Source organism: Acinonyx jubatus, chromosome C2, assembly GCF_027475565.1.
Source record: "Acinonyx jubatus isolate Ajub_Pintada_27869175 chromosome C2, VMU_Ajub_asm_v1.0, whole genome shotgun sequence".
NCBI lineage: Eukaryota > Metazoa > Chordata > Mammalia > Carnivora > Felidae > Acinonyx > Acinonyx jubatus.
The window spans coordinates 45,975,399-46,002,698 of NC_069384.1; the positions used below are offsets into that span (position 1 = coordinate 45,975,399).

The window sequence follows — 27,300 nt, forward strand, 5'->3', positions numbered from 1 at the left end:
TTGCAGTGGTAAGTCAAGTAGGCCGTTGGTTAAACGGTTAAAGCCTCATTGGTAAACAGCTTGTAAGCTGTATTTAAACCATGGATTGGGCAAGATTCCCCAGGGAAAAACAGAGAGAGAAGAGGTTCCCAGGACAGAGTCTTGAGGTACCCTACACTTAGACATTGAGTAAAGAAAAAAAAAAAAAAAAAAACGAGTTGGAAGAGGATCTACCAGTAAGTTAGGAAGTGTTTTAAAACAGAGGAGGTCAACTATGTCCAGTGTTGGTGAGAGGTCATGCAAGATAAGGACAGCGAATTCACCATTGGACATGCAACTCGACGCTTACTCATACTCTTGACAAAAGCAGACTTGGAGATATGACATGGGGAGTGGCCCTACCCAGGTGGTTTAGGAGAGAGTGACAGGCAAGAAAGTGAAGAAACAAGCATAGGCAATTCTCTTGAGAAGTTTTGCTGTGGTGTTGAGTTACGAGATGGTAGCTGGAGATGGTTATAGACTCAAAGGAGGCTCTTTTGTTTTGTTCCTGTTTAAAGATAGGAGATTCTAGAGCATATTGGTAAACTGACAGAAATGAACAAAGAGATTGCTGTGGTAGAGAGAGGGGATGGCTGCAGAGTTCAAGTGTGGTTGGTCCTCTATAATGAAAGGAAAACTGGAATTGTGGTTATGACTACCAAGAGTCCCACCGATGAAGGGGTGGGAGAATGAGGACATTTCCGTCTCTTACTTTCTCATTGAAAGATTAAAGTAAGGTCATCATCTGGGTGGTGTGTTGTGTGCCTTGGGAATGACTATGAATAGTCTTTTGAAGAGTGGGAAGGTTTCACGCTGGGGCAGTGCATTAGGCTGACCTGGCAGTGCTTGGGGGTTTTGCTGGGTTACAAGCTGCCAAGAGTTTGTGCATTGTGAGGTCACTTTGTTTTCTGTTCACTCTCCATTTTGAGGAAGCTGTGAAAGTTTGTCCACACAACAATTTTAAAACAATTTTTTTAACCTATAATTGTCTAAACATTTGATCATCCAGAACCACAGCAAACCCTTGTGGGAGAATGCCACGGGCACAGCATTTATGAAAGTCATTTAAGTGTTATTAAGACCGTCTCATATTACATTGAGTCCGTGGCAAAGGGCAGAACAGTATTTATCCTCTAGGGGACACTGTTTTGGAAACAAAGCATCCCTTTTAATAGCATGCCTTCCTAGTGTATGCATAAATAGCGCATGTCTAACTTTGGCATTGAGCAGGCACAAGCCCAACAGTAGATCCTCTGTGGTTCTTTAGTTCCCTCTAGCAGTGACATTTATTTGCTTGTGCTTGTGCTTGGGTAGAATACAGAAATTTTATATTATTACTTTATTATGGAGTGCAACAATTTTGATGGGTCCTCACGTCACCTTCAGTGTGATCCTTACCTGTCAGCCTGTGTGCTCCATGACTGTAACATGGGGCAAGTAACTTTGGACTTCAGGGCCCTCACCCAAGGGGTTTTGTTCTGAACGTCCTCCAAGGTCTCTCTTAACTCTAGTTTTCTGTGGTTCTCTGTTCTCATTTGGTTTTATTTAGTCTTTGGTTTTTCTGGAGGTCGGACTGAATTAGTTGTGGCCCCACAATTAATTTTCAACATTTCTGCCTTTGATCCAGCCAGCTGTCTCAAGAAAGGGGATGATTTCCTTGGCTGTTATGCCTTAAAAATCAAGCAGTCGCCTTGTAGCTTTTAGCACCAGACCCATGGTTTCTGGTTTGTCCTGCTCTGTAAGCTCTGAAACTGGGATGGACTTGGCTCCTACTGAACTTGGTCTACATTATTTTGTGTGTTTTACTACCCACAGAATGAATAATGGTCCTGTTTTAGGACATGAAGAGGAAGTTGGGAGAAGGACAACCTTCCGACTTTTTTATCCAGAATCTGTTTTTTCAGATCCCAATCACAATGATCCTAATACTACGGCGATTCTCACTGCTTTTAAGCCACTTGATTTAAAGTGGCTGTGGGAATTGTTGACAGGTGGCAAAATAGTAAGTTGGCAAAATTGATCTGCCTTCTGATTACCTTCAGTTTTTTTTTTCCCATTAAAAAAGAAAAAGACAACCACAATGTTCTATTTTCTGGGTTCTTATTTTATTTCAGAACACTAATGGTTTTTGGAAGAAACCAGCCTTGAACTTAATCTACAGACCTTATCAAATCAGAATATTAGATCCTTTCATTATCAGAATGGCAGCTTATGAACTGCTTCACTTCCCAAAAGTGTTTCCCAAAAATCAGGTACGTATTTTTCCTGGCACAGTTTCAAACTAAAGATCTGGCTGGGGTAGGGTGGAGGGTTCCGACGGTTTTCAGAAAGGATGAGAGCCAGGACTCACAAGGTGGCTTCTGAAGGCCATGTCTGAGGTAGTGAACTTAGATATCTGGCTATTATCTTTATGTTCTTCGGACTGCAAGGAAAGAGTGTCAAGGGGAATGTTGTTTTGTTTTGTTTTTTTCCTGCCCTTGCAGAGCCCTTCTGGGTCTCCTTCTGTATGCCTGAATGGCTCATTTCTCATAACCTTGTCTTCAATATTCTGCAGTGAGGAGAGTCTGACGGGGTCGGGGGCTGATGGGCCAGCCGTGCTCAGAGTAGCAGGAAGGGACTCAGAACAAGTGCGTGGCTTTTCAGGCTAAAAAGAACTGTCTGAAGCACTCTGATAAAAATAGCACCGGTAAACCAGAGGAAAGGCAAAGGAAGGACAAGGTAGTTCAGAAATATTTCTGCGGTCACAGAGGAGACACTGGTCCTGAAATTGGAGGAAGGGTGGTTGAAACTCCAAACTCTTTAATTAAGTAAAGGGAGTCTCACCGATTGTGACTCTTGTAGTTCTTCGGTTATGTTCCCTAGAAAACAATACTCTCCAGACCCATACAGTGGCAGAGACCAGTTTTCATCAGAAGCTTGAGCAAGTGTGTAACATAATATCTCAGCTGAAATGAGGTTTTTCTTTTTGGTAATCAGGGAAAATCCAAAGAAATAAACACACATCATGTTATCTTTTCTTTAGTATGCTAAAAAAAAAAATTCTCAAGTTTAGAATTGTTAGATTCTCATGCTTAAAATGAAACCACTTACAAAGGAATATATATCAAATATATCTACTTATATTCTAATATATATGTTATAATATATAAAGGAAATCATCCTTCTCTGTCTCACTATCCCTTTTTTTTTTGCCTTTTATATCTTTCTAGACTATTTTCTATGCATTTACACTTTTTGTTCAATTATTTTCTGCCATTTCCCCCCTCCATTTAATGAACTATTTCCTTATTTATAGACATTTCCATTTGCATCCAGCTTTCTTCCTCTATATACTATGGAGGAACACATGTGATTCTAGGTATTTTCAGGCCATGTGTGTGATTTCTGTAGGATAGACTCCTACAAGTGGGATTCCCAAGTCAAAAAGCATAAAGATTTTAAATTTAAGCCGTATTTCTTGGTAATTTTTGAAGGGACAGCTTCTTAATAATTTCTTAATTTTGAGGGCAAAAGACCGCTTCTGAATGTACGTTTTGTGACTTCTTAGCTCTAATTTTCCTAAGTGAAGTAAGATCAGATACAACTTTTGTTTTCTGTTTTAGGTAGTGTCTCCAAAAGCATAGGATGACCCTTATCTTAATTAGGTCTCCAAAACTAGTTGTAACTAGATTAAAGTTCCAGTAGAACATGGTGTGCCAAAAGCCAAATGAGGACGTAACGCTATTTCAGAGAGGTTATGTGGGATGCTGTCCAGAGGTTGAGCACAAATGATAAACATTGGTTCTGGAAACATGGAAGTCCTATTGGTAATACAGACAAGAATAAAAGAGGGAGAAAGCCTGCTTGACTTAGGTTAAACAGAACATGGGACATGAGCAAGTGGAGGTGAATCTTTAATAGAGTTTTGCTAGAAAAGAGAGCAGAGAAATGGTTGAAAGACATCAGATCAAGGAAGGTTTTGTGGTTTTTCAAAGACAGATGGCCATGATTATATGCTGAAGGGAATGATTCAACAGAAGAAAATAATGAGAAAGTGGGTAATGGTAGAAGCAGGCTTGTTGAGAGAGACGAGATTGGATGAAAGAGTGCACTACTGGCGAGGTTGGCCATAGGTGGGAACAGACATCATGTGCACCTAAGAGGAGTGAGCGCTGAAAATACAGGTGAAGATGAAGGTAGATTGGGAATTGGGAAGATGGTGTAGTTCTTCTCTGTTTCTGTTAGTAAAACAAGGATTCAGTTACCAGTTTAAAGTAGAAAAGAGCCTAGGGCTGTTGGATTTAAAGGTATAAAAGTGTCACCTTGGAGAGTAGGAGTGGAAATTTACTCGGGAAATACTGAACGGCCACTTGAGGCTTTGGCCATAAACGTAAAGTGTGCCCAGGCACATACGTTGTTTTCTCTTAGCTTGTTCTGCTGCTTGGGTGTGGGTGGAGCCGGGGTTAAGATTCTGTCAGGTGATCATCTATTTCTGTGGGTGACATGTACGGAAAATGGAAGGTCTCCATAAGGGAATGATGATAATCACAGCTGAAGGTACTCTAAGATATGAAGAAAGGAAGTAGAGGACATGAAGGGGAGGGACAGAAGGGGGAGAAAGTGATGGGATCAATGAGGTTGGAGGCTTTTAACCTCCAAAAACCTCCAAAAACCCAGGCTTTTAACCCAGTCACTAATTTCCTTTTCTAACAGATGGTGAAGGGTTGTGGTGGTCACAGTAGGACAGTGGGTAAAGAAAAGCGTATTTCAAAGGCAGTTAGGCTTTCAGACAGGCTTGCCTCTGTGAGTTTATTTGCTATTATTGTGCTTCTTGGATTTCTTCTCCTCCTCAAAATCATAATATGTAATTTCCATGGAATCTGTAATACTTAATCGAAAGAAAATCTCTTTAGATTGCTGTGTTAAAAAGTTTAAGATGTATTTTGTTTTTGCCTTTGAAGGCCATCCTGGTGAGAATTAAAACTTTGAAGATCTTACTGTCAAACATGTGACTGCATTTGCAGGATATAGGTGTATATGATGGGGACGCTTGGTTTTTGTTTTTAAATTGATAATGAGCCAGTTGAGACTGTGACATTACTACGTATATATCTGGCATTTTTATTTTCTAATCAGAGTCTTAACTATTTGTCATTGAAGTTACTTAGTCTTTCCCTACAGCTAAATTACTAGGATTATAAAATAGATTTAGTTTAAGGCTTCTGTGAATTCTTTCACCATGATCATCCATTAGCAAATTAACCTGTCCTTACATTTCATAAATGGGTTCAAAATTCACAGGCTATGCTTTTTCCACAGGAAGCCAAATTCAGCATGTTTTATAAAATACGGCGGCAGTGGCATCCTTTTCCTTGAGCCTCATGGTGTTTCTTCATTTGATAGTTGTCCTCTGGGCTAATATTGCAGTTAAGTTTTATTTGAAAGGTTTTCTAAGATTCCAGTCACACTTTCTATGCTTTTTCAGAGTTAGGATATTAACTGGGGGTTGGGTCTTAGACATGATGAGGGTTTAACCTAAGTATTTCTCACCTGATTAAATGTTCAGAAGTCCTGGTTTCATAGGGTGAGGTCACCTAAATATGCTTGGGAAACAAGTATCTTGTTTGGGTTCTAAAAAAACTTTAATTTCCTTTTCCAGAAACCCAAGCACCCAACAACAGGAATTATTGCCATCACATTGGCTTTTCACATATGTCATGAAGTTCACCTTGCTGGATTTAAATATAACTTTTCTGACCTCAAGAGTCCTTTGCACTATTACGGGAATGCCACCATGTCTTTGATGAGTAAGGTAATACATACCTACTTGGGTGTAATCTTTGATCCTTAGAGTTGGAAAGCCCACATTTTCTCCTCTGTCATTTTTAGTGAGGGAACAGGCTTTGAGAGTTTGAGAGCTGCTTAACCCTACCAAGAGCTCCCAAGTGCTGAAACTGGGACTTGGATCCGGGGTTGTTAGTACCACCCTTGTTCCAATTTGTGGGCCCCGGACCCTTGGGAATATGACACAGTTATTCTCAAGTATCATCAAACCCATATAGGCACCCAGCCTTATCTTAGATGATGTTTGCACTATTTATATACACATACGGGCAACTTGCTATTTGTAGTATCTCAAATTCACTTAGCATTGCCATGGAACAGAGACACTCATCCATGTAAGAGGATCGAGCACTGAAAACAAGGGTAAAGATGCAGGTGCATTTGGAGTTGGGAAGATGATCTAGCTTTTTGTTGTGCTTTTCTGTGTGTGTGTGTGTGTTTTAGTTATGTAGACGAGGTCTGTAACATTTTAGCTCCCTGAAAGAATATTCATGGTCAAAAAGGTTGCAAACCTTTATAGATCATGCTTTTCTTGAATTAGAGATCAGTGATGGTAGATAGTACCTTTAAGACTTTTTATTATTATTTTGGAGAGAGAAAGAAAATCCTAAGCCAGTTTCATGCTCAGCATGTGGCCTGACACGGGGCCCAACCCACCACCATGGGATTGTGACCTAAACTGAAATCAAGAGTCAGATACTCAACCAACGGAGCCATCCAGACACCCCAAGATCTGTAAGCCTTTTTAACAGAATGGGAAGGAGTTGTCTAAGTGAGGTTAGTGGCATATCACTAGTGTTAGGATTAAAATGTTATCTGTACATTTTTAATATGGAAGTATGAATGGGTCACTGTAATGGATATGGATCTATCCTATGTAATCAGTGCCCTTACATCATCATCCCCAAATACTACAGAAGCTGGAGAACTGGTATTACACATCCCACCCCTTGTGAGACAAATGCTTAAGTAGTTCAAGAGTTAGGTACCTGGGGCAGACTTTAGGATGCATTTCTCCTTAGTCCTAAATAACATCGTAACAACTTTGTGAGGAAAATTAGGATATCCATCAAGAGTATGGAACTCTTTTTATCTCTAGGCTGATGTCTCTTAGGAGTTTCAGGTGCTTTTATTAAAATGATCAACCCACTTTGACTTAAAATCTTGGTCTCTAGTCTTACGTCCCTTTTAGGACAGGAAATGATACGGCGGGGGGGGGGGTGCTTTACGTGATGGTTTAAGTGGAAAAGAGTGGGCTGTAGGGAAGGCTGTAGCAAAAGAATGAGCAAAGAATAAGGTAACTGAAAAGTCTACCTGTATACTTGCTACTTGAGTTTTTCATTCAGAAACTTTTTAGATACTGTGCATTCCATTGCTGCTGTTAATATTTTTGGACTGGGGTGGTGACTTTATTATACTTTCCCTCTTTAGAATGCATATCACAATGTGACAGCGGAGCAGCTCTTTTTGAAGGACATTATAGAAAAAAACTTCGTAATCAACTTGACTGAAGATTGACCCTACAGACTCAGAAGACGATGCTAACAGTATTAGTTTTATTTTTATACTGCAATTTTTAGTTTATTTTTAAATATGTTGGATGCACTTGTCAAGAAATTGTGTACATAAAAGTCTGTTGTCGCCTGGTGAGTCATAACCACCAGCTTAATTTCTGTGAATATATTTAATTTATAAAAACCAGGATATGTTTAGTTATCAGGGAAATAAGTTTTGAATGCATTGTTTTTAAAACAACCTAGTTTTCTGAAGTGTTTTTAAACATCTTTTTATAGTTACTTCATGTTAGACTTTTGAAGGGATGTGACTTCTTAGTAGGGGATTTAGTTTACCACAACAAATTTTGAACACATTTTGAGAGGTGTACTCGTCTACTGTAAATTGGTGGGGAATGGAGATGTGGTTGCGCCTTGATATGGCAAAATGGAACCATTTTAGGCATGTATCTAAATGGTTGATTAGTTCCTTTTTGTTGTCCCCGAGGAGACCGATTTTAATCTTAAAAGCAGCCCTGAACACAACAGTGGGTTATGGTCAAGGAAATCTAAGACCATACTGGTTTCATTAAGCTTTTAACTAAACCAGGATTATTAATGAGTAATTTCATAGAAGGAAGGTGGTGTTTTTGTTTTTAAGGTGAAGGAAATAGGCTGAACATGAAATTCTGGATAAGTAAACAGCCTAAGAATACAATTACTAAAGTCTGGTGACTGCATTATTTTTAAGTTTATACAAAGAAGCTCCAGGAGACCATTGTTAAACATCATTTTCTGCCTTGTTTAATATATTAAAATTTGAAAGTTTACTATTTCAACTAGGAAAAATGAAGACACAGTAAGTTAAACCCTTTAGAAGATTCAAGCTGTTTTTGGATTTAAATGGTATTTTCATGAAAAATCTCAACTGTCCACGATTAAATCACATCTTCAAAGGGAAGGCTTATCTGGATACCTAGGGTGCATCAGAAGAATCCCACTGGATGCAAACAAGTCAAAAACCAGTCCAGCGGAGGTGGTGAGCTAGTCTCCCTTCTCGTTTTGGGGAGGGAAGGGTATGGGGGTGAGGGGAAAAGAAGTTACAGGAGGGCTGGAATTAAACGTTCTCAGGAGGGGAAAGAGTTGAAAGAACTGCTGACTTGAACAAGAATTACCACTGGGAGACGAAGGAGACCACCCTGTCTCTCTGGAGTCTGTCAAGGGTGAACTGTTAGAGGGGATGCAGGAGTAGAAGGGGGAGGACACTGAGGTGGAAAAGACAGGTATTAGTGTGACCTGTCCCTCATACCACACAGCCGTAGTTTGCAACCTAATTTAGGCTTCAAAAAAGGATGGTGCTGGCTCTAGTGACAGTAAAAAAAAAAACCACCGGTAGCATTTTCAAATGTTACTGTACGGACTAAAATAACGGCAGTACAGTCTGATGCTAAAATTGAGGGATCTGGCATTTTGTGTAGTATGAGAAAAGGCTACAAACCTCAAGGAAGAAAATTCTCAGCAAGACACATATATATACAATTTATTAAAAACACAAGAACACATTAAAATTTCACTATTTATACAATCTAAATCCTAGCAACATATACAAATACTGAGTGACTACAGTACATGCCGAGGTAAGAAAAGTACATTCTGGGAGAATCACTGACAAACCATTTTTATTTTCCAATATGTATTTCAGTATTCTGTTTGGTTTCTACCTTTCCCAGTGCAAAAAAAAACCAAAAAAACCTAGTCACAAATTGGAGCAAATAAGAATTGGTGCCACAGTTGAAAGTATTTTAATAACCATCCAACTCTTAATTGATTTTGCAGTTTAGGGACTTCAAGTTCAGAACAGAAAGGCAGAACTAATAGGCAATTTTTTAAAGGTAGAGCTTAATTGATTTCTCTTAAAAGAGTGTGACAAGTTTTTGGCCCACAATGCGTCTTATCGTCTGACATGGCATTTCCATAGCCCTTTCACTCTCCAGGTGACCAGGTGGAGCCAAGGCAAGGAAGTTCCAAGCTTTCTCACTTTCCAAAGAATTATGGCCACATTCATGTTTAGATGAGTGCATTTTCTGCTGGGGCATCGGAGGGCAAGAGTGTACATGACACCGTAATTCCAACTGCTGTATAAATTCTCTACACAAACCACTTCATCAGCGGATAAACCCATTCAATGCAAAGTGCAAATAGTGAAACATGAATTTAAATAACTGAACTAGACCCCGCATATACAAGAGGATCTATTTAGTGTTACAGCTTTTAATACAATACAAATCAGCATTCACAATATCTTGAACAGTGCTGGTTCCGAAGACCATGTGTCAGAAGTCAGTGTGATTTTAGGAAACCTGGAAGGGCCACACGTGCTGTACCATTGTCTGACGATTGTGCTAACAGGAAAAAAATTCATCCAAAAAAAGAGTGACTTACGTGTGTTTTTTAAATGTTTCAAGCAAAGAATAAAAATTCAAGGGAATTTTGAAAAAACAAAAAAAAGGTTACTTTCACATTTTCAGTTGTTACTTGATTGTCTCCAAAGCTGTATAGATAGGTATCAGACATAGAAATGGGGTTACAAAACCCAAAAGCAAAACTCTAATGTGAAAACAAACAAACTCAAAGTACAATACCAGAACTCTTTGAGTCAGGCTCAGCTCTTCATTTGGAAAGTAAAATATATTTATAAAAGCAGTAAAAACTTTTGTAAAAATCACTGGTAGTTCAAGCACAGCACAGTGGCAAAAAAAACATGCATCATTTAAGAAAACATTTGCCTCTCAAAAGTTCTGTGGGAGAATCCCGTACACAACATTAAATAAAAAGAACAAGCATCTTTGGGAAGATGAAACAGTTTCTCTTAAAGCTTCTAGAACAGGCCTATGATTGGGTGAACAAAAAATAAATTGGTTTACTCTCCCCCCCCCCCCCCCGAAAGGGGATAACTGCAGTAATACATGTGCTTTACACACTTGTGTCTTAATAAAAAGTTCAACATCTGTGCTTTTTGTTTCAAAATATTTGAAACAATATGAACTGGTTTTTTTCAATGAATGAAATTATGCAAAGTTGTCTGGAAAAGCAAAAGCAAATGACACCAACAGAAATCATAAGACCAGAGGGCAGAGAGGCTGCAGCGTAGTTGGATTTTTGAAGCAATGCTTTAGAATACTCATCTACCTCAGGAAGCAAGCAGAATGAACACGGTCCTCAACTCTAGCAAATTCTGGAAACAATCTGGTGGCATGAGCCAACAGAAAGGTCTAGATCCTGATGGGAAATTACATGTCAAGATTAAGTCTACACACTGGGATTTATAGAAGCCTAGATGCCAAATTAGGTTTCAACCTGAGGGCCAGCTTCTCTTGCCAAAGACTTTGAAAGGTTCTTACACTAGAGGCTGGTAAATTACAGATGCTTTTCATTTCACCCATCTAAAACTACTCCTGGGCAAATGGTGACAAAGAAATTGCCTGGAAATTTCACAAACAAGCTATAATATTTGCTGGCTCAGATGCCAGAGCCTGTATTCCCTAGGTATGTTGGAAAGGACTGTTCACACCTTCCCCCATACAGATGAGGGCACAGTCACACACAGCTGAGGAATCCATGTGGGCTTTATATTTCTTTCAGTATTTTACTGTGGATCATTAAAAATACTGACCCCAAATACCTTTGGATTCAAAGAAAAATCCCTGTATATTAAATCAAAGAGGGCAAGTTGTTTTTTTTTTTTTTTTAAGGTAAATCCTTTCTGAGAAAGGATTTTTGCCTTTCAGTGTGGTAAATAAATATAAGGTGGTCACGTTTACGGTGTTCACTTAGATGCTCTTAAGTTTTCACAACTCGCCCTTTGCAGATAAATTTGGAGGGAGGGAGAGAATCTGTTACAGCTGTGTAAAATTAGAGGATTCATGAGGTTGATGAAACAAGCATCACTCGCTAAAATAACTCAAACATTTTAAAACACAAGAATAGAGCTGGCCCCAGACAGAGCAAGCAGGGCTGAAACCAGCTCACGTACCATGAAATGTTAAAGCTCTTGAGGTGTCAGAAGGTGAAGAATCAATCACCTTGCCCATTACAAGTCAGTTTCCCACCTATAGATCCTCCAAAGGAAAGAGGAGTGTACGACTACCATCAAAACAATGATTATATCACTAATTTTTGGAAAAAAAACCACAAAAAACCGTAAGGTATATAGAAATAGAACAGAAAGAAATCCTGATAGTACCCACCTTTCACAAAGCAAAATTTCAAGCCATTAGACATTTCAAGAACAGTACCGTGCGTTATTGCCAGTCCGGCTTACACAGCCATCTCTTGAGTTCATCAATGTACCTGCAGCATTGGTAATAAATACTCTCAGTGATTCTTAAATTTCTTTGAAGTGCATAGTAGGGAGCTTTTTCTGTATTAAAAATAGTGTTTTACAGTAGTAACAAAGAGGATGTTTGAAATTTAACAGGCAAGCAGTAACTGCCACGATAACACTTTTAAAGCAAGATGGCAAGATTAGTAGTTCCCTGTACCTCGGTCATCACATTTTCCCAACCACATCTGTGACAGATACATAATACATTCTATATATTACTACCACTAACACACAAAAAAGGCCATGTGCTTTAAAACGATGCTTTATGAAAAGCAGCATCACCTTCAAAGAATTTCTTTAAAAACATCACATTCACCATCCCTCCCGGCTCCTGATCCCTCCTGGGTGCTCTGTGGCACCTGATACACCAGTTCGTCTGGGGCACTTGGACCTGGCTTCCCACCTTTTGGGGTGTCATACTGGGCGCGGGCAGAGGAGCAGCTGTCAGTCCTGGAGAGGAGAGTGTTATATGCTCCTACTACTGGGGGAGCTTGGTTCCCTGCAGCTTTGAAAGTAGACGTTGAGCTCAGCCCAACTGAAGCCGTGGGGTGTCCAGACATATCCATGATGATGGGGGTTGCATATTCGGGCCCAGTAATTGGCAGTGGTTCAGCGTAGGCGTGGTAAACTTCTTGCACCGGGGAGTTGTAAGGATCTAAGTCAGCATAACTCGCTTCTTTTCCTTCTTCTGGCTTAAAGGTAGATCTCTGATGAAGGGTGCCAACAATTCCTCCCACCAGTGGCTGTGCATACTCTGGGGTATCAGAGAACAAACCAGAGAAAAGTCACCTCATTCATACAGGGATCGTTCAATTTAGGGGGGCAGCAGTAGTCTTACACCAAAAACAAACACTTCTTTAGGGCACTTTCTTCATTATCAACACGGACCTATGGATTTCTCTACAAGAACTTCAAAAATTAAAATTAAACACGTTATGTTTCAAAAGAAGTTAACATGCCACAGAGCTTCAATCATGAAATTTTACCAAACTGTATATGCTCTTCAGGTTTATAGACAGTATTTCACTGGTGAAAAAAAAAAAAAAAAACCCACTCCATTATTAGAGTAATATTTTCAAATATGACGCTGTTTAAAATACGGGGCGCCTGGGTGGCTCAGGTGGTTAGGCATCTGACTTTGGCTCAGGTCATGATCTCAGGTTTATGAGTTTCAGCCCCAGATCGGGCTCTCTGCTGTCAGTGTGTGCACAGCCTGCTTCAGATCCTGTCTCCCTCTATTTGCCCCTCCCCTGCTGGCTTGCTCTCTCAAAAATAAATACAAAAAACTTTTTTAAAAAGAAAAATAAATAAATATGTTAACAGAATAAATACTATAAGGCTCGCTATGTCCTTCCTGCTCTTAATACTCAAATAAAACTCCAGGTAAACAGGTAACATGCCCAGAGCTTGTAGAAACGGATGCTCACAGCTAAGGCACAGAAATGATTCTCTCAAGGTCACCTTTTTAAAAAGCAGTTCTAGGGGCTCCTGGCTAACTCAGCGGGTTAGGCGTCCAACTTTGGCTCAGGTCATGATCTTGTGGGGTTTGTGAGTTCGAGCCCTGTTGGGCTCTGGACGGAGAGCTTAGAACCTGGAGCCTGCTTCGGATCCTGTCTCTCTTTCTCTCTGCCCCTCCCTGCCTCATGCTCTGTCTTCCTCTCTTTCTCAAAAATAAATATTAAAAAAAAAAAATTAAAAAGTAGTTCTACCTCAAGAAAAGAGCTCATCTCTTACATATGAGAAAGATAAAAGATACTATAAATCCCAAAGCACTTTCCAGCTAAGCAGAGCAGCGTCTTCCCTGACTCTGTGGCGAAGGCTGCAAGCAGTTACCTGCAGAGTCCGTCTGCAGCACTGTGGTGACTTCTCTTGGACTCAAGTGATTAACTTCGCTGCTGCTGTAGCGAACTGGGGTTTCTTCATGTTCCACTGATTTGGCAGGGAGAAACTGCTTCATTCCTTTCCACCAACCTTCATTGTGATTGTAAGCAATAAAGACCATTAAATAAAAACCTACCTCTGAAAGGATGATACTGTTTACGGAAGAAATCCTGTTGCATTTAAGCCATTTTTGTAGCACATCTACACAAACTAGCCTCTATGTTCAATCTTTTTGTTGTTGTGGTCGTGGTAAAACACGTATTACATAAAATTTACCATCTTAACCATTTTTAAGTGTGGGTCAGTTGGTTTTAAATACATTCACACTCTTGTGCAACTATCACCACCATCTATCTCTATCTTAACTTTAAATCTTGTAAAAACTACAACCGTATCTCCATGAAACAGTAACTCCCCATTCCCATTCTCCATCCCCCCCGGTCCCTGGCAACCACCATTCTATTTTCTGTCTCTATGATTTTGACTCCTTTAAGTACTTCATCTAAGTGGAATCATACAGTATTTGTCTTTTTGTATCTGGCTTATTTCACGTAGCATAATGCCCTCAAGAGCCACCCATCTTCTAGCATATTGCAGAAAATCATTTTTAAGGAGAAATAATATTCCACTGCTTGTATACACATTTCACTTTTCCACTCATCAGCTGATGGGACACTTGGGTTGCTTCCATGTTTTAACTGTTGTGAATAACTCTGCTATAAAAACAGATGTACAATCAGGTCTTTGAGACCCTGCCTCTAATTCTTTAATTCCGGCATACCTGGAAGTGGAGCTGCTGGGTCATGTTGTTAATTACTTTTCATTTTATGAGGAATTGCCATAGTGTTTTCCACAGCGCCCGAACCATTTTATAATTCCAACCACAGTGCACCAGTTTCAGTTTTTTGACAGGAGACATCCTAATGGGTGTGAGATGTAATCTCATAGTTTTCATTTGGTTTTCCCTAAAGATTAGCAATGTTGAGCATCTTTTCGTGTGCTTATTGGCCATCTATATATATTCTTTGGAGAGATGTCTATTCAAGTCATTTGCCTATTTTTGAATTTTGTTGTTGGTGTTGAGTTTTAGAAGTTCTCTATTCTGGATATTAATCCTTTAGCAGATACATGGTTTGCAAATATTTTCTCCCATTCTGCATGTTGCCTTTTTACTCTACGGATAGTATATTTTGATGCACAAAATTTTTAAATTTCCACGAAGTCCAATCTACTTCTTCTTTTGTTATTTGTGCATTGGTGACATGGCTAAGAAGTCGTACCAAGTCCACTGTCATCAAGTTTTTGTCCTGTGTTTTTTTCTATCAATTTTATTGCTTAAGATATTACGTCTTGGTGTTTCATTTAATTTTTACAAATGGTGTTCAGCAGGAGCCCAACTTCATTCTTTCATATGTGAACATTCAATGTTCCCAGCACCATTTGTCATTACCCTAGTGGTCTTGGCATCCTTGCCAAAAATCACTTGTCCAGATTTGTGAAAGTTTATCTCTGGGCTCTCCACTCCACTGTTGTGTATGTGTGTGTTTATGCCAATATCACACTGTTTTGAAATCAGAACGTGTGAATCTCAGTTTTATTCTTTTTCAAGACTGTCTTGGCTATTCAGAGTCCCTTGAAATTCCATTGGAATTTCTGAATGGATTTTTCTATTTGTACAAAAAATGTCATAGGGATTTTGACAGGGATCGCTAATGAATCTATAGATGGCTTTGGTTAGTATTGACATGTTAACAGTATTAAATTTTCAATCCATGAACACTGGGTATGTTTCCATTTATTTATGTCTTCTCAAATTTCTTTAGAAATGTTTTATCATTTGCATTACACAAGTCTTTCACTTCCTTGGTTAAATTAACTCCCAAGTATTTTATTCTTTTTGATGTTATTTTGTAAATGAAACTGTTTTTAGAATTTCCTTTTCAGATTATTGTTTATATATAGAAATGCAACTGATTTCAGTATATCCTTTAGTATATTTAGTATAGTATATCCTGCTACTCTACTCAGTTATTGGTGCTAATAGCTTTGTGTGCATGAATGCGTGTGCGTGTGTGTGTGAGATCTTTGGTAGGATTTTTCTTTTTTGAGAGATTTTTGGTTATTGACTCAATCTCTTCTATGTCTTTGTGAGTCTTGGTAGATTTTGTATTTCTGGAAATTTGTCCATTTCATCTAGGTTATGCAATTTTTTGGCATACAATTGTTCATAGTATTCTTATAATCCTTTTTATTTCTGTAGAATTGGGAGTGATGTCTCTACCTGCATTTCAGATTTTAGTAGTTTGACTCTTTTTTTCTTATTCCATCTAACTAAAAGTTTGTCAATTGTGTTGATCTTTTTGAAGAACTAACATTTAGTTTCACTGATTTTCTCTTTTCCATTCTCTATTTTGTTTCTCTAATCTTTATTATTCCTTCCTTCTGGTAGCTTTTGGTTTAGTTTGTTCTTGTTCAAAGAAATTCCTTAAATTATTTTTTTTTTGATAGAATATCTAATGCAAAGCAGAACATGGTAGAAATTTCTATTCAAAGCATATACAGAAGCAAATCATTGCTATTAAATTGCAGCCAGATATAATGTGCCTGTTGTAGGGTGGTTTTTTGGTAAGTTTTTCTGAAAAAATACTTCCCAAGATCTGCCTTGGGATGTTAGCAACACAGGATCTGCCCCTACCACTGCTCTTTTCTACCTTAGTCACAGCAGTGAACTCTTTTGGCTTCTAACAGTTGTTCCCATAGTGAGACTGGAAAGGGGGGAGAGCCTTAGGGGACCTCTGATGTCACCTCCAGCAATCTGCCACACACAGAAGGAATTAAGAAAATGGCAGCTCATCATGGCAGAGATGGCAGACCTCACGATTCTGAAACCGCGAGACTCCGCCTGGGAAATACCCACAGCAGAGGGACAAACACACACCATGTTACCAAAACCAGTCTTTCATACAGTGTTCACACAGGCCCCAAAGAAAGCTGGTCTCCTCAAAAAAACAGACACATGGGGCAAATCAGGTTGTCCAGAAAAAAGGAAGAGAGTGCATGCTACGGGAAATTCTTACTTTTCATTCTGTTACTTATTGACTACAAGAGATTGCACAGAAAAGTAAAAATGATCAGAATGTTAGAGGAACACCACTTTTCTAACAAGTGCTGGGGAGTTTATGTGGGCCTGAAAAGAACTTTCCTCTTTTACTACTGCCACCTAGGGAGGTGGGAGTTCCTTGATGGAAGGAGATGCAAAGTCTGAGTTACCTGCCCGATCCCAGTAAGGTAAGTCATAGGTGCCTTCCGTTTTTTTCTTTCTGGAAAAATACAGAGACAACATGTTAGCAAATAGAGTGAAGTCACTAGTAAGACAGCTCTGAATCTGCAGGATAAACACTAAAGTTAATAATTAGGAGTATACATTTCCATTTACTAATCTACCTGGGGGAATCCTCTATTTCATTTGCCTTTCAAAGTCGCCACTGCTGGCTCATAAACTGGACTCTCAATAAATTTTAAACAACTATCTCCTGAGATAGTTATTTTGTTACCCAAGGTATTTCCCACTCAAGGGGTGAATGAAATGGAAAAGCTGAGTCCGCAGATGATAAGAGTCAAACTAAAGACTTCGGGATGATGTGGGTTGTTATGGGAAAATTACGTTAGGTGTATTTTGGTTTCCAATACAAACTTTATAAATCAACTGATTCACAAAGTTCATAGAAAGAAACATCCCCACATTTGCTTCTGCATCGTTATTTTTTCCAACTATCTGTTTTCCTTCCGTGGTCCTTTGTTCCCAAGAAGTTTATAGTGTCCTATATAAGCATCCCAGTTTATGTCAGTGCTATCTTAAACAGTGATAAGTGCCAGAGGGAGAACAGGATGCTCCATGCCTGGGGGGCAAAAGCCACACGTGCAATGAAGATTCTCCCTAGTCCACCCTTCAGAATTCAGACATATCTTCCCCAGGAGAAATCTCCCTCCTCCCCGTTAAGAATTACTATCTACAGGGGTGCCTGGGTGGCTCAGTTGGTTGAGTGTCCGACTTTGGCTCAGGTCATGATCTTGTGGTTTGTGAGTTCAAGCCCCGCATCCGGCTCTGTGCTGACAGCTCAGAGCCTGGAGCCTGCTTTGGATTCTTGTCTCCCTCTCCCTCTGCCCCTTCCCTGCTCATGCTCTGTCTCGCTCTCTCAAAAATGAATAAATGTTTAAAAAAAAAAATTACTATCTACAAAGACCTTAAAAGGAAGTGTTCTGATTCAAGAATGTAAATCTAATTAAAATTAACACGCTGCAAGCTAAAGAAAATGCAGAAATTATTCTAGTGTATGAGGACAAGACAGTTATGTGATTTGCTCAAGACACAAATGTGGCTTTCTCAAAGAGCCCAAGCTGTGTGCTTTTCTTACTTGAAAACATTCTTCTCCAGGATAAGACTTTATTTGTATTAGAGATGTTAAAATCTTTCTCACTTTAAAGTCTGGCTATTATTTAAAACATGTCATTTTTTAAAAATATAATGTAAAATTTGTGGAAGAGGTGGTAGGCACTACAGCTGTTAATTAAAAACTGAAGTGCAAAGTAAACAATAAAGGGCTGGCTTAATAATTAGTTTTCTTCTTGAAAATCCTGTAATTATCCTAAGACTAAAAAGTAAAAGGAAACCAATAATCTTTTCTAAATGGAAGTCAGATACCTTATATAGCTAAGACAACAAATTAAGTCTGATTACTAGGCAAAGGTTGTGCTAGAAAAGATTTTATAATAATCTAAAGTGGCAAAGCCTCAGGTTATTTATTACATGTTAAGTGCTTAGAACAGGGGTGCTTACCATGAGTTAAGGGTTCGGTAGGTTGCAGCTGAGTTTATTATTATTCTCCTCCTGGCTATTTTCCACATCCCCTTCATGCATCTCTTACTCCTCATGAAGTCAGTCATTAGCAATTTCAACCACATTCTTAGAAATAACTTCAGTTCTGTAGCTCACACCTTTGGTCCTGAACAAGCATCTGTCTCTTGAGAATCTGAACATCCATAGGGTCCTTATGTGCCCGCTGATCTCAGGACTTGACTGCCACCTCCCCAAAAACCTGACTCCCAATCCTTACCCTCTGTGCTTTAACCCTTGGGGACGGGAATTGACTGCCTGATAATACGTCCAGGGGCAGAGGTGGTTCAGCGTGTGGGCTCTGTGCTGTCAGGGCCCAAACTCCGCTCTGCTGCATATGCACCGGGTGACCTCGGACAAGTTATTCATGCTCTGTCTCACTTTCTTCTTCTGTAAAATGGGATTTATAACAGTACCTGCTTCATTGGTCGTTTTGAGGATTAAGGAGTTAAAACACGTAAAGCACTTAAAATAATGCCTAAAACCAGCTTTAATTTTCTATAAAAGCTAGCTGTTGCTGCTGTTCTCACTATTACTGTTGCTTCTGTCCAGTTCCCTAAGAGCACTGTGAACTTTCTTCCCTGGACTTTCCTAAAGCCCTTGCTCTTCCTTTCCCTGATTCCCTCATAACTTGTTGGGTCTCTGCTCAGACAGCCTTCTTAAAACCATGAGTCCAGGACCACTTGCTTCTTCAACTTCCTCCCATGGCATACGCTGTGTGGTCAGTACTATCGCTGACCGTTTCTGCATCGTTATCTTCTCCGTCCTGTAAACTCTGGGGCTCACCACTCAACTCCCAGCGGTCAATACTTAGCACACGGCAAGAGCTCAAATATTTGCTTAACGAACAAATGAAGTCATTCTCTTGCTCCACCAAACCTGTCCCTCCTGTCCTCTCCACTCATGACATCCCTACTGGTCCAAGTGCACAAGCCTGAAACCTCGGATCACCCCGAGTCCCTCCTCCTTCTGTGGCAGCCAGTCGCGCATCATCTGATAATCTCACCTATGTGCTTCACCCTCCTCGATGACATCCTCATCCACAGACTGAGACCTGAATTTGTCTCCCCGAAGCTCCCGTCCCCAATCCAGGCCCAGGCTGCACCTCCACAGTTCCTCCTCGGTGCTCTCCCGTGCCAAGCCTGCACGTGAGGACTGGCTATCCCGCCTGGACTCCACAACTCTGTGCCTTCGCTCAAGCACACAGTCTGGCCTGTTCCCTACCTTCTCCATCTGGGCACATCCAGCGGTCTCTTTACGGCAAAACAAACCTGAGGCTCACTCTTCCCCGCAGAGAAGACTTCAGGTAGCTCTCACGGTTCTCACACCTGTGTCTCCGGCCCTTCATAATAACTCCTCAAGGCATGTGCCAGTTCTTTATTCTGTGAGTTAGCCCCGCCTAACACCCAGGACACAGGAACGGTGTCTCTTTCTTTCAGGAGATATTACTAAGCACCTACTGTGTGTCAGGCTGTTCTTACTCATGTGTATATTCCAGCATGTAAAGCAGATTTTGCTATAATAAAGATGCGCAGTAAATGACTGTGCAATTGAACATACTCTTGTTTTATGAAAAGGAGAAACAAATGTATTTTTACTTTAATAACTACCTTACCTTTCCTTCTCAAAAAGGTGAATGGTAGTTTATCTTCTAGATTTAGTGTATACTTCACATTTGGAAACAACCCTCCAAGGCCCGGTCAGGGGAGCTAGCTACGTACTGACCTGCTCCTCCAATGCCAGGCACACACCACCGTGAGGATAAGGGTGCTGAGCACCATGACGAGCACCGGCACCAGGACCGCAGCCAAGGCGACATCTGCAAACACATCAAAGGCAGACTCAGGAAGGGAAAGCGGGAAGGTTCCCCAGGTCATCCCTCAAAGCTTTTGTGTCTCAAAAGCTACCGTTCATAATATTTATGAAATGAGGCCAGGCAAGTGTTGGTAATGGCAGAAGCCTTCACAGACACGTGGAAGTCTCTCACACTATTTGCTTCACCTTTGTACACGCTTAAAATTTTTCATTGTGACTTTTTAAATCACCAAGACAAACTGAAAGGCAAATAAAAAACTCAGAAAATATCTTTGAATATGTGGTAAAGGATTACTATCATTTATATATTACAGAACATCCAAGTCAAAAACAAACAATAGAAAAATCAGAGATGATTGAGCAATACAATGAAAAAACACAAGTGGCCATTCAACATGTTAGCATTACTAGTAATCACAGAAACAGAAGTTAAAGCAAGAATGAGATGCCATTTCTGTTTATCGAATTGGCAAACATTTATAACAATTGCTAGGAAAAGTTATTAGGAAACAGTTATTTTTATAGGACTTTAAATTGATACTTTCTGTATCATTTTGGGGCAATACGTATAAAAATCAATTACTTAGCAATTCCATGTCTAGAATTTATTCTTAGAAAAAAAATTAAGACAACATTCAAAGATGCATTTTTAAGATGGTCTGTTTCTGTATCTGCAAAAGAATGAAAAACTGGAAATAATCCAAATGCTCAACAATGAAAGGGAATAAATACATCACGGTGTCCTCATAGTAAAATATTATCCAGCAATTGGAAATGATATTGCAACATGATGGGGAAAATATTTATAGACAGGTGAAAGCAACAACGTAGTGTTAAGTATAAAAAAAGCCAATGTGCATCAACAGGGCAGAAAGTGACAATGCTTGAGCCTGCAGGGACCAGGAGATCATTTAATCCCTTATCTCCCTCCACAGATAAGGAAGTCTGGGCCCAGATACAGAAAATGGTCCACCTCAGGTCATTTGAGCCATCAGTTTCTTCCCTAATCTGGCAACCCTGTCCCGGCAACTGCTGATGCCTGTTGGGGGCTAAGCACCAGACACTGTGTTGGGCCTGACCCACAGCATCTATTGTACCCTTATAAATATAGCCAAAAGAGAAAAAGAGGCTGCTGATACAGGAGCAGGAGAGGATAACGCATAACCTGAGGCCTCTGATGGCTGGGTGGATAGGAACACGGGCAGAGGTGGATCAGCCCTGGGCAGGACTAGGAACTCCGTTCTTCAACGCAGCGGAAAGAGGGTACAGGTGAGTTTGCAGGCTCCACAGATTGGGAGTGTCCTTCTAATTGCTTCTACTTTCTTCATAAAGTTGAAGAGGTAACTGAGAGTAACTAAAGAATCTCTGGGTCAAGGGTTTGAAAAATATGGAAAAGCGACTGTTGAGAACAGAAAGAGCTAACCAGAGAAACAAAATGACCATGGGCTGGTGCTGAGGGCCCCCCAGAGGGAGGATTCAGGAAGACACAGGGGCACAAATCTGACCATGATATGATTTTCTCCAGCATCACTCTCAGCCTGGATGTAAAAATGGAAAAGAAGTGCATAAAACAGGCATCATCACTCAGGCTAGAAAGCACTAAGAATTCAGAAAAATAAATGTGCTTTATCCCTAAAAATGTATAACTGGAGAGAGAACCATCAGGTTCAGGCGGATACAGGTCGATTTAATCAGAGGTTTAAAAAATCTGCTTAGGTTCACAAAATAATAAAACATCTACACAGTACCACCCCACAGAAAAGGAGACAAGGAATCTTTAACTGGAAAGACCTCTACATTCTTTTATTCTTTTGAAGAATCCTAGCTCTGGAAGAAAATGCTTTAAGGATACTTTTAGTCTTGAGATTTTAAGATTCTATAATCAGATTTTAAGACGAGCAATACTTTAAATGGCTGTTCTTCCATCCAGGCATGTGGCCTGGAATTCTGCCCAAACAGATTTCTTCTGCAGACTGGTAAGAAGCTTTGTGGGACACTGAGATCTCATCTCTAAGAAGTCTTGCTTCTCTTCAGCAGCATGAGAAAGAAAATGGTCTGTTTAGAAAATACCTTAGAAGAAGTGAAAGAAAGTGACATGTGGAAAGCTGGGAGAAAGTTATCTGCATCGGGCAAATTTTCAGAGAATGAATAAAGTTCTGTGTGGCACACGTTAGTTGGAATGAATTACTTCCTCATCTCTGCATGGTCCTGAAAATGCTTTATCTGCCAACACCGAAATTAATTCCTCTGACACTGATGGTTTTTTCTGAGTCCAACTGAAATTTTGTTTTTCAACAACTAGTAAAATCAAAGTACTATGTTTCATACGTGTTAATACCTTATTTATCATTCATAAAACCTGAAAGTAAATCCTACTACATTTATATTTATAACCGGAAAAAACTGATGGTAAACATTTTTAAAACAGAGACCAAAGTTTTTTAATGAACATGTTAACTCACAGTACTTTTTAAAAAGTGTTAGTTTTCACCAAAACTTATTTTTCACCCCCCCTTCCCTTTTTGCCACCAAATTTTCTCTCCAAAAAATTAATATATACGAAAATTATATATATTTTCTTAATATATATAAGAAAAAACGTTTGTTTCCTGCAATGGTTTTAGTTATTTTTTTTTTTAATGTTTATTTATTTTTGAGACAGAGAGAGAGCATGAATGGGGGAGGGTCAGAGAGAGGGAGACACAGAATCTGAAACGGGCTCCAGGCTCTGAGCTGTCAGCACAGAGCCCGATGCGGGGCTCGAACTCACAGACCGTGAGATCACGACCTGAGCCGAAGTCGGCCGCTTAACCGACTGAGCCACCCAGGCGCCCCGTTAGTTATTTTTATAAATAGAGACTACTTGTGTTTGGCTGTGGTGGGGAAAAAAATCACAAGAGAAGACCCAAAATATAGCCGCCATCTCTAAATATTTAAAGAACAATTCTACATGGCACTGGAGAAGAGAAATCAGAGCGATGCAATCAGTCTCTTCTCTAAGGTAAGGAGTAAACATTTTTGGCTCTTCTTAAAAAACACAGTTAAGAGGAAAAGAAGCTGAGGGTTTAAAAACCGGACGTGTTTCTGAAAATTGAAATTATAAGCAAAATAAAACGCGACCACGTAACGGGTGCTAATGTGGGGGCCTGGTACCTTTGGTTACGTTCGGAGTCACGGTGGTGTTTCGGATATCAGGAGTGGCAGTTGTTTGCTCCGTCTGTGCAGGAAACTCATTGCTACTACGAGGCTGTAGTGGCTGAGTAAATTTGGGGGCTCGACCTTGAAAAAAGTTTCAAATACTCTTTATTCTTTTGTCTACAACAGCTTGATTAAAACAAAGTTCTTTTACAATGCTTTTAATATGTTTTTGGAAAATTATACCACAATCCAGGGACCACCGCATTCTCACACAAGAAGCAGGCATACCTTTGGCTATTTTTGGAGGGGTTGTGGTGTTTCTGAGGTCATTGCTGTTTCGAGGAGGTGGAGTTTGAGTAAGTTTTGGAGGACGACCTTGAAAAACGGTTTAGAAAAGTTGAGACATTTTGCTTATGAAAGTCATAGTTAAAAACAGTCATTTAAATGTCTTCAACGTTCCCTAGAGTAGTTATTTCTGCTCCGTGATTTTAAATCTCGGAGAGCAGTATGTCAGAAGGATAAATATACTATGCATTAAATGTACAAACTTACTAGGATTTCTCACTTTTTGAGATAATTATATTCTCTTAAAATAATTTCCTTAGCGAGGAGAAAACGGAGGAGGTGAATAATGTTTAAAGCTACAGAATTATCATCACAGTCTGACACACTACTCATTCAAGTCACTTAAGAAACATTTGAGGGCCCACTGCGTGGGGGCATTCTGGTAGGTTTTGGAGATACAATAGGAAACAAAGTATTAAAATATTATGTAATAGCAGGGAAGTTATTTCCGCTTCTAATTTATTCAGAGGAAAAGGCACTTGGACTAAGCTTACTGTTATAATCATCAGTGTTTGTGATACAGTATATTATGCTACATGAGTCCTGATTAAAAATTAAGATTGAGACTATGCCTGAAAAAAATCGCATGATATTATCTCATCGATGATATTCTCTCTTCTTCCACCTGTAGCCTTTGAAACCATTCTGATAACTAAGTTTTTAATAGAATAATTATTTCTTTGTAAAATTTCTTTAAGAAGATATTATAATTAAAAGCTAAACACTCACATTGTCATTTCTTATTTTCTCTGAGAACAGCAAAGCCATTTTACATGAATCCAGTAAAAATAACCTATCTTAAAACATACTATCACTTTACCTTTAGGAATAAACTGACATCCAAGAAGTTCCATTTTCATGGCAATTTTCTGCTGCCATTGGGTAGGATTCACTCTAATAAAACGTGCAATAATTGGTGGCAAAAAGTTATTACGCACATCCTGGTGATAATCTTTGTTTCCTTGAAATATCTTTAAAAAACAGCAAAAAAATGGTACTTTACATCAGCAGAGGTCAGGGCTAAATTGTTCCACTGAAACATGTTTTTATTTTTTTTTTGCTCTGGGCCTTAAATGAGATCTGTAAGGTATGACAGTAAGAATTAATTTCTCACAAGATAAATGAATCATAATTTGGACAAACTATTAAGAAACTGCACATTCTTCATAAACTTAAAAAACTTAAAAAAACATTGAATACGAAAATGATTTTAAGATGATTCAAACATAACAAAAATGTTAACTTGGCAATTTGGGAAGAGGGCTTTAATTTCAATGAGTCAGTTTAATTCCATTAATAAATCAGTAATTCTAGTGTAATTACCAACTATTTAAATATATTAATTTTCTTTTCAAAGTAAAGCATAAGTGAACATACACTATCTTAGAGGAAATGCTTTACTGTGTACTTTTCATAATTTTTCTTTCAGAAGAGAGAAAGTGAACACACACTAAGGAATACATAAGTTATATACCTCCACCTACTGGATAAACTACATAAAGACACTTCCCACATTAACCATTTTCATCTTGTGTTGCTATCTGAACCAGAAAAGTGATTCTGAAACACTGCTCCCTGCCGAATATAATGATCTTAGGTAAACAGCAACAAATGTATTATAGGTATCATATGAATAGTCTTTAGATAAAAATACTATTTCAACGGACTATCCCATTCCCTCAACCATTTCAAGGAAATAATGCTAGTATGGAACACTGCAAGAGCTCTTATTTACAAAGCATTTTCATTTAATTAACTCAAATGTTCTTCATGACAGCCCGACAGCCCGATGTAACAGGCAGAACTCAGAAAGCTGAAGCTCACAGAATGTAAATGGACTGCATAACCAGTCAATGATACGAGCAGTGACTTGAGTCTCTGTCTTCTGACTTAATTACAGGGCTCCACTAAGCAAAAAATCCTTGCTCCTTCAGGCTGAATCACCTGGCTAGTTTCTAAAGACTATTACTAAATCGGTATCTGCCTAAAACCAAAGTACTTTCTATCTTATCAGTTCATGTTGCAGCAGATAAATGTTTAGCTCTTCCATCAAGTCATGTCTGGATATTATGGTTGTTTTATTTTGGCTGGTTCACACAGCATTAGACTGTAAACTTCTAAGACGTGTTAATAGCCTTCATTTTCTACAAGGGCTAAAGTTGTAACAGTCTCCACCACAGATAGTTTCTTTACATGCAACTGAAGATTTAAGGGGAAACTCTCGACAGATCCTAGAAGTCTCTCTCTCTCTGCAGTTCTCTTCTTTATTTCCTCAGAAATAAAATAAAAGCAATTATTTGTTGTCTACTGTATTAGTGGAACAGGAACAATAGTTTAGACATAAAAACTAACCCTGAGATCTTACTCCACACTGGAGTTTCATTTTTACAGAAAACCTTAAAGGATAAAGATTTTATATAAACTAAGTAAAAAAGACTTGCTCTGATCTTTGACCATTTATTATAAGACCCTGTGTGTAAAGAGGTCTGTAAGGTGTCATGAGGATAAAAATGGAAATGGAAGTCAAAGTTCCTACTCTCAAGGAACTTAAATTTTACTGGATATTACCACACGCAAATATGGCAGCTATTCAAAAGCAACATGTTATCAAGTTGTATATACATTCCCATCTTTTTTTTTTTTTTTTTTTGCTGGTTAAACACTTATTTTGAAAATTCATTTGGTGATTAGATGATAAACAGAAAATGAGCCAGTATCTTCTACTTTTTATCATTTCTTTAAGCTCTGAAAAACCACAATAAGACACAATGTCATACATACGGACAGAGTAATACAAACCAATGCTTAAAGAAGAGCTGGGGATGTTATTATTCTCTGAGTAGGTGTGATTCACCAGGACTTGGTCAAGGGCTTCAAGTTAGTACTATGAGCACCTCCTATGTGCAGAGATTCACTTCAGAGCCGTGAATCTGAGCTTCTAACACCAGATTTCCGGAAGAGCCACCCACACAGCGGCCAATCAGGATTTCTATGCCAGTGGCCTGTGTGTCTCCTGGTTTATTTCAGGGGCCAGGAGCACTCCTAGCCTGAGGCTTGGTTCTTCCCCTCTGAGAAGTCATTTGCTCTGATGCAGATGCCATGCCAAGGGACAGTGACTCGTTCAACCCTCACCACTGGGTTGGCAGCATTTCAGAGCTGAAGCTTTCATCAGGGGGCTCTGGGCTTTGAAAGGAAGGACAACATTCTATTGTTCTTTAGGTACATTCCCATCTACTGAAAAGAAAACCAAAAGCTGTCTCAGTCTGTATGTGCTCATCATGCATGTGTGCATGCTTATTTAGAAAGGGTGTGAAAACAGAATATACCAATTACTCTGGAGTTGGAGGTAGATGAGTGAGCAGATGGGCTAATGTAAGTGAGCCAAGAGATTGGTATTTTATATAATTCAATGTAAAGACTTCTACTTCTATCCAGGACACTAATAGAGACTAAATTTATTCTTTGACCTGAACATCTGAAAAAATTAGATACAATATATAAAACAATGG

General features: G+C 39.2%; 2 protein-coding genes across 9 annotated transcripts in view; one reads left to right on the plus strand and one right to left on the minus strand.

Moving 5' to 3' along the window:
• Positions 1–8,052, plus strand: part of ST3GAL6 (ST3 beta-galactoside alpha-2,3-sialyltransferase 6) — a 61,444-nt gene extending 53,392 nt beyond the window's left edge. For all 4 annotated transcript variants that reach the window (XM_015080696.3, XM_053220729.1, XM_053220727.1 and 1 more), the window contains 4 exons: positions 1,834–2,020; positions 2,133–2,270; positions 5,657–5,809; positions 7,273–8,052. In XM_015080696.3, coding sequence (XP_014936182.1) covers positions 1,834–2,020; positions 2,133–2,270; positions 5,657–5,809; positions 7,273–7,359 — 565 coding nt within the window. In that variant the 3' untranslated portion in view covers positions 7,360–8,052. The remainder of the gene's footprint in view (positions 1–1,833; positions 2,021–2,132; positions 2,271–5,656; positions 5,810–7,272) is intronic.
• Positions 8,053–8,858: 806 nt separating this feature from the next.
• The window catches only part of DCBLD2 (discoidin, CUB and LCCL domain containing 2), an 87,347-nt gene continuing 68,905 nt past the window's right edge, over positions 8,859–27,300 (minus strand). For 3 of the 5 annotated variants that reach the window (XM_053220720.1, XM_027077611.2, XM_027077610.2), the window contains 7 exons: positions 24,612–24,762; positions 23,735–23,821; positions 23,462–23,587; positions 20,219–20,312; positions 16,870–16,919; positions 13,552–13,689; positions 8,859–12,472 (listed from right to left, as the gene is read on the minus strand). In XM_053220720.1, coding sequence (XP_053076695.1) covers positions 12,003–12,472; positions 13,552–13,689; positions 16,870–16,919; positions 20,219–20,312; positions 23,462–23,587; positions 23,735–23,821; positions 24,612–24,762 — 1,116 coding nt within the window. In that variant the 3' untranslated portion in view covers positions 8,859–12,002. The other 2 variants (XM_015080687.3, XM_053220721.1) reach the window with 2 other exon arrangements.